At 33.9% G+C, this 7,685-nt stretch overlaps 1 protein-coding gene across 1 annotated transcript; it reads right to left on the bottom strand.

Moving 5' to 3' along the window:
* Positions 1-1,019: 1,019 nt before the first annotated feature.
* Positions 1,020-4,579, bottom strand: LOC134247415 (uncharacterized). Its single transcript, XM_062729791.1, has 2 exons — positions 3,588-4,579; positions 1,020-1,402 (listed from the first exon to the last, which is right to left on the bottom strand). The coding sequence occupies exons 1-2, from the start codon at positions 4,246-4,248 to the stop codon at positions 1,020-1,022; spliced, it is 1,044 nt and encodes a 347-aa protein (XP_062585775.1). The 5' UTR covers positions 4,249-4,579.
* Positions 4,580-7,685: the final 3,106 nt, after the last annotated feature.

Below are 7,685 nucleotides of genomic sequence, written 5' to 3'. Positions count from 1 at the left end.
TTCGACTGAGACAACCATTTTTCGGCACAAGTGACCTAAATAGTGACGTCATTTTCACATTGTGACGTCACAAACAAGGAGAGAAACTTTATTCAGCATATTCTATTTATAGACCTTGTGTATGGCTATGTGTGTACCGAATTTTATTCTAATCTGAATTGTGGTTTTGTAGATATAAAGATAGTTTGAGATCTCTTAATTTCCAATCTTTTGCATAATTTTTCAATATTATTTGTTGTAATTGATTTATCCAAACATCTGAACTCTGATCACTTCAATACTATTAGTTGCTTCTTCACCCTAACCAAATACATTTTTTGATGAACAAGTAAACAACCACATTCCAAGGAACATTTCTTGGAACCGTCCACGTTTAAAGTTCAACTCCTAGTGGTCAGCATCTTTATTTACTTTTATCTTTAGAGCTTGCATCTGTTTTATCTCTTTGAAAATACACAACTATTTTAGTGCAATTTTTGTTATAATATGGACGATAAACAACATACAATCAATCAAAGAAAAGCTTGTAGTTATCTTTCTCAACCTTACAGCACAAACAGAATAATCCAATGGAATCTTTTTTCTGTTAATAACAACGTCCCATTAACGTAGAATTATTTTATTATAATTAATGCTTTTTTAATAGTGCAATTTACATAACGTTTACAAAAAAATTACATCAGGTTTTTTTTACACAAAAGAAAATGTTCAAGTTTCGTTAATCATTTTTTTTCCTTGTATTAATTTTAAAGCCAAGGTCTCATTAATAAGAGATATTCTGCATATTGCAAAACGTATTAAGCATAAAAATGTGACAATTGTGTTCTTTACTTCAAAAGATATAATTACAGAAAAGATCTTTAAATACTTTCTACTTTTCTACTTTTTTTTTGGTTAGCATCCTTTCAACACATACTCATATATATATTTTCTAAATGACGTGTTCTCAACATTTTCTGAATTCAATGTTTACAATATAAATATAATGATTTACAGAATATATACTTTTTCTTTATTTCTTAATTTTTTTGGATACTATCTTGTACGAAAGTAAATGCAACGGTCATTCCTCTGCACTTTAACAAGGCAGGATTGTTATTTTTAACGATAAATACCAATGCTTCGGAGTCACTCTCATCTATAAAGAGTTGTTTTGTTTCTGACGGTAAAGAAGAATCGGTTCTTGGACTTATTTCATACTGGTTGCAAAAAGTACGCATGATGTTGTTTCCAAGTCTTAAATCATGATGAACAAGTCTTGCACATGAGTTTTCGTACTTCAAGGATTCAATGGTGAGTCCTGTTTTAGCTCCTACTTTGATGACATCATTTCTAAAATTATCATCAGATATAGTCTCGATTTCACCATGTTTAAATTCCGGTAGAGTGGTCTCCGAAAAACCTGAAAGGGAAAGTAATGTATTCGAGTATTTTATTACAGAGTGCAACGTATGATCACGGCCAAGTCTGGCGCCTCATTTGATGTAAAAATCTTAACACATGAAAACTATGAAAGTTTGTAGTAAAGAACTTAAAATGAGGTTCGGGTTTTAAAACCAACTAATTCTGAGTCAAAGCTTACATGTAGGCCAAAGTTGGTTGTAGAGGTAGGGCATTTTTCCGAATTTACTCTATTCACGTAGAATTTCGTTACCAAGTTTGATATACTTTTTCACATTGGGAAACACAGAGTACAAGCTTGTCATAATTTGAGACTTCCATACACAGGATGCATATAAATTTAGTTAATAGGCAAGCTTGTGCTCTATGTTTTCTTACCTTCCTGTGACCTCTGTATACCCCATATCTCAGAACCAATATTAATTCGGTGGCTGGAATAACAAAAGGTTTCCATAGATAAGCTATTGCATAATTCTTAAAGACACTCGATCGAAACTAGGGGCCAAAAATGAGTCGTCGCCCGCGTGGCGCAGTGGTTATGGTTATAGGGTCTGCTTTAGAGTCGCGAAGTAGGAGTTGATTCTTACGTCGAGGGTTTGAATCCCATTGTGGGACGTGGAGACTGGTCCTTCGGATTAGACCGTATATACCAAAGTCCTGCGTTGCAGTAGGTGCTGGCACGAAAAAGATCCCTCCATGCTCAATTTCCTTTAGTGTTCAGTATAGGTCAAAATCTGCAGCTCTTCACTGGGTGGCGTCTCCAGATGAGTGCAAAATTCTCGAGAGGGACGTTAAACAATATTCAATCAATTAATCAATCAATCAATCAAAAAGGAGTCTTAACCTATCTTGTCTTTATTTATCTCTGCAACATCTATTAAGTTATAACTAAAAGTAAAAAGGTTTCATAGATCTCATTAATGCAAAATGACACTATTGTTTTCTTACGCGTTTAATATGATACTGCAACTTCGTATTAGATGTAGATTAAGGGATAGGATGGGGTGTGGATGAATAATATCGATACTTTGAAATACTGTATACAGGGGTATTTAAGCCAAGTGTTTTTTTTGTTTTCGCCCTTTTGCATAGTAAGCTCTATAATGTTCATTGGTGACAAAAATCGACTTTGAAGCTGAACACGACTCGTAAATTTTCGATAGCATTATCTACGATACATCAATACTAGGGTATACTCGTCGCTTTCGTTACACCCGACTGCTTTATTGTCAAGAGTATTGGCGTGGAATACCGACCTGTGTTCGTGCTGGTTATCTTGCATTACCTTTGTTTACATTTTATTGCAGTAACGTTTATCTGTGTTGTTGTATACTGCACTGAGTTATTCGACTATAATTGTAAATTTATTTGGTATCTTACTTTCCTGCATTAGACGAAGTATTACGTTATTATGCTTGCTACCGAATCCTGTTTAGCATATGTCCGTCTAAACCGGTGTTGACTGATTACACTGAACAGTGACCAACTCACGCCCTATTTATAGGGGTCTGTAGAGTAGCGAGGCTCGGGAACTAAAATGGCAGACACATTCTTTTTACTAATCATGTTCAGCTTTAATGAACATAAAAATAATAATTTAGTGGCGATTCCTATAGGCATGGAGAGTACAGAAATAATTGGTAGATTACTGGAATATGAGGTAATAACAACAGCATTCGAAGTAAAAAGTCAATTAAACATTACAAATAGGACCTCAAAAACATCAGAGGTGGGATTAGGTGTCATGGAGGAGTGAGTATCCCCTGACAACCGGTCACACCCGCCGTGTGCTCCCCAGCTGTGTGCTCCTTGTCATGATTGTTAAATCGAAGAACAAAATCCATGCACAACTCAATGTGTAAATTATGGCCTAACAATCAGTATGAGAAAAGTCAAATAAAATTTCGTTTAATTGATATTTTTGTAAAGCTAGTGGGATTTATGATAAAGGAATACTGTGGAATCATCATTGTTCGTGGGGGACCAATGTTCGTGGCTTTCGTGGGTTACCCTGACCCTCGAATTTACATCCCCACGAACGTACGTATGTACAAAAAAAATTGTGTTATTTTCATTAAAAATTAGAAATATAACTTGTTATGAACGAAGTTACGTCCCCACAAACCCGGAAATTTTTGGCTTCCCACGAACATTGACTCCCACGAATAAAAATGATTCCACAGTACCTGCAACGTATATTTGCTCTCTTTTATACACTTCAGCTAATTTTCCATCCACTGGATCACGATTAATGATACCAACCAAGGCAGCATCAACACTCACTTTGCTTAGATCATTTAGTTGGAAGGATACCTTTTCAACAACGCCAACAGGGCCATTTTCATTGCCATCTGTTCCATCAAATACACGTTCTTCTTGTCTCCCCGTTTCTATGGTAAAATCAGCTTGCAACAAAGTAGCAATCGGACATACAACGTGAGCACAAGTTAGAAATACTTTATTGAAAGTGCCAGTAGAATCAATAAATCCACCAAGAGTACCAAACCCATTTCTGTTATGATTCGCTATTTTCATTCCAATGCGTAATGGATCCAATGCAAACTTACATGTTGCTTCACGTACATCTACAGTATGTCCTTCAATAACCTTTGGAAAGGACATTTCGCCAAATGGAATGAATCCCTTTACTTGACAATGTATAACGACGCAGTTTGTTCTTTCAATTGTACATTTTGAAGTTTCGAAACCACTCGATCGTACACCAGACATATTGAGTAAGGTTATGTTGCTGTGATTTTGAAATAAATCATCCAAAGCTTTTGAACTTAGTGAAGGGTGTCGAGATCTTTTTTGATTCATATAATAAAACGTCTTTAGCCTCTCCATTTACCTCATTTTCTTCTCTCAATATAACAAGACCAGCAATATCTGAATGTATACTGTATAGAGGGTTTGTTTTTGTTTCAGATACAATTATTACAATAGTATTGATACCCCTTTGACCTTTCTCACCCCCTTTAAATATGTATCCACAATATGCGTAGGAAATTGTATACATGTCACTAAAACAATTAATGTGTAAGTTCTTAATTTCTTCTTCAATGATTTTTGCAGAGAATATTTTTCTATTAAAAAGTTCTATACATATCCTCTTTCGCCATTTCGCAGAACCAAATAAAATGGCACACCTTATGTACCATTTTTCCTTTTTCTCTTCAAGTATCATTGAACACGTCAGAAGAATGTTCAAGTGTATATGAATTTAATAAGCGTAAATAATCGTTTGTCAACACGTTTTCAACCTTTTTCCTTTCCTTTTTACACATTTTCTCGAGGCTCGTCGATCTTTTGCAACTTGATAGCCGTATACCGCAAGGCAAAATATCACTTGCAAATATTTAGTATTCTGATTCATAATAGGGGGTTCCATATGAGTGAAAAATTCTCAAGAGGGACGTTAAACAATATACAATACATAATAGGGGGATCTTAAGCAATTCTTTGTATGTCTTTTAAGATGCCCCATTTCGACGAAATTTCAAGAAAAAAAAATACAAACCCCAATATGAATAACTAGATCGATAAGACATGTATAACTCATATAAGCAAGAGCATAACTTGCTCAAGTCAAACAAATTTTCATAAGCACTTTCTTGCACACTACTGAAACCCCAACTTCGACTAGTCCTATTATACTTTAGACATGGGAAAATAATCAACATCTTAGATAGAAACTTCTTGCACCTTTCCTTTGGCATCAGTTTAAAAAAAAATTCCTGTGCTATCCAATCCAGTTCAAGAACTATTGCACAAATGTCCTCAGCTGCTGCCTACTCCTCCGGTTCTATCCAAGAAATAAGATTCCATAATACAGTCAATAAATTCTCAGTCGCTTGGTTCTTCAGTTCTTTAGCAAGGCGTTTTAGCATCCAGTTTAAAAAAGACCTTTTAATTCTGATTTGTAACAGACGTCACTTGATAAGACACAAAGTCTAGAAACAGAATACTTCTCAATATATCTCCACTTATTTTTGGTGAACAGCATTCTGTGAACAGCTTCAGATACAGATGATTAATGAGATCAATATATCTCCACTTATTTTTGGTGAACAGCATTCTGTGAACAGCTTCAGATACAGATGATTAATGAATATATATCTATTGCACTTATAGGACAAGTATACTCCCTCAAAAGCTTTTGCTATATCATTTAGGATTTGCCTAGAAATCGTTTCAAACGGTTCATCTAGTTGTGTAATTATAGATTTGAAGAATTTCGTGAATTCTGATGTTGGTTGTATATCAATGTGTGATAGCCCGTCGTCTTTTATAGCAGTACCACAAAGAACAACTTTGCAGGCTAATATCATAGACTGGAAGTGATTTTTAAGCACTTCAATTGAAATGTTTTGAAAATTATCAAGATATTTTCTAGGAGATAGAAATAGTTCCTTACAACATCTTGGAAAGGAAGGAAGTTTTTGCGATCCTTGTATTAATTCATCTTGATTTTTCCCTTGTACAACACCACAGGATTTTAACATTCTTTTTCTCTCATCATCGTTTAAAGCATATGGTACCTCATCACAACTGATGTCAATGATTTTAATTTTTTTTAAAGATAATGAATTTTGTTCTGATTCATAAAAAAAATTTAAATTTCTTTCTGAAAGACAACAATGATCCCACTAAAGACTGAAGTACATTGAGCAAATTTCACAATTTCGGTAAGAAACATTTCCACCTGTTTATCAAAAGATATTTGGTTAAATTGCCCATCTATTACAATGATCTGTTTGCCTTTGTAATTCAAATGAGAAAAACGCAGCACTGTTAAGGCCTACTATGAGAAATCAACGGAAAATAGAAATGCAAAAACGGGTATTGTTTTTAAAATTTAATTTATTTTTATTCAGCTGTTTTATAATCACAAAACCTAAATACTTATGGAATTAGCATTGTATAACCTACTCTGCACTGTATGATGTTTGGTCCCATCGATGGACAGTCACTTGTGAAGGCATAGTACGTGTACTGAATGTAGGTCATTAACAAATTTTAATATTGCAAGGGTATACCCTATTTGAAATTAATAATTCAAGCTATTAATTGTTTCTGTATACTTTGTACCTCCTGGAAAGTGCTGCTGCTTTGAATAGAATTCGCGTTTTAATAGTTAAAATTTGAAGTAAATAGGCCAATGTCGAAATATGTTTGACTTTTACAAAATAGGTTGTGTACTTATAAAGTCACCCTCTCGATTTAAAGAAAGCAGCAGCACTTTTCAAGTTAAGGAACATATCCTTTATTTATATTTTAAAAAATGGTTAAGATTTATTTAGTGTATGTCCCTGGGAAAGAACGATTTAATGAGGCACCTCGATGGAAAACATACCTAACCTGAACATAAAAACATGACAAAATTATCTAAATACATTCGCCCGTTAGTGAATGAATAATCGCACTGAACAAAGAATATACATTGGTATTAAAAGCCTTTTTAACACCTGTAAATAACATTCTGTTTAATAATAAAACGCATTTTCTTTGTTAAAAAATTACTCAATCTGCCTCTCACAGCACATGAATTACGTCATTTTTACCAAAATGACGTCATGATTGACAAGTTCATCGAGATCAGTGATCCAGTTTTGCAGTTTAAAGTTGCAAATTATTTCATTTTCTGGTATTATGAGGAATACATAAAAGTCATATTTTAGTGTGACGTCACAGTAAACTTTCCCGTATACATTAGACCCCGCCTTCTAATTTCAGCCTTAAAAATGCTGCGAACTTTGCTCTTTAATATATGCCTATTTGTCAAATTGCAATTTTTTCCTTAAACTCTCAGCGCCTTTCCTTAAAAATTTTCTTTTTCCACTGCCTGGTAAACCTGTTATAATAATATGATTTTTCATATCTTTCGTTTCAGCTTCCCAGAAATAGTTTGTGAATAAAAAAATTTTTTTTTGTTTGGTAAGTACCGCTTCTTTCGCTTTCTGTCGGAATTTGGAAGCAGCCTGACCGTGGGTAGTGTATAGACTGGTATCATCATTGTCTGCAGTATAGAATTTATGTCTACTTCATGACATTATAATATGCATTTCATATTTAAAATTACAAAGAAGACATTGTTTACTTTGTTGTGTTTGGCTGAAATATGGCTGAAATAAATGCTTTTTTATGGTCGTTGGAAAAGGTATATACGTAGCAGCTATTGCATTAAAAATATATTCATATTTTTCCGCTCAATAATTATGTAAGTTTGCACTATAACTCGTTCCCATTTATTAATTTCCAAATACATGATAATTTTTTTACGA

The sequence above is a fragment of the Saccostrea cucullata genome, unplaced genomic scaffold, assembly GCF_032062105.1.
Source record: "Saccostrea cucullata isolate Sc308-1 unplaced genomic scaffold, CSIRO_AGI_Scuc_v1 ctg4546, whole genome shotgun sequence".
Taxonomy (NCBI): domain Eukaryota; kingdom Metazoa; phylum Mollusca; class Bivalvia; order Ostreida; family Ostreidae; genus Saccostrea; species Saccostrea cuccullata.
This window is presented reverse-complemented; position numbering and strand designations above follow the sequence as displayed.

What these genes read in the sequence shown, in the direction of transcription:
- LOC134247415 (XM_062729791.1), bottom strand. Translation starts at nt 4,248, where the DNA reads ATGGAGAGGCTAAAGACGTTTTATTATATGAATCAAAAAAGATCTCGA. An exon ending in AGAGCAAATATACGTTGCAG is followed by an intron (nt 1,403 to 3,587) that starts GTACTGTGGAAT and finishes TTTCCCTTTCAG; the next exon opens with GTTTTTCGGAGACCACTCTA.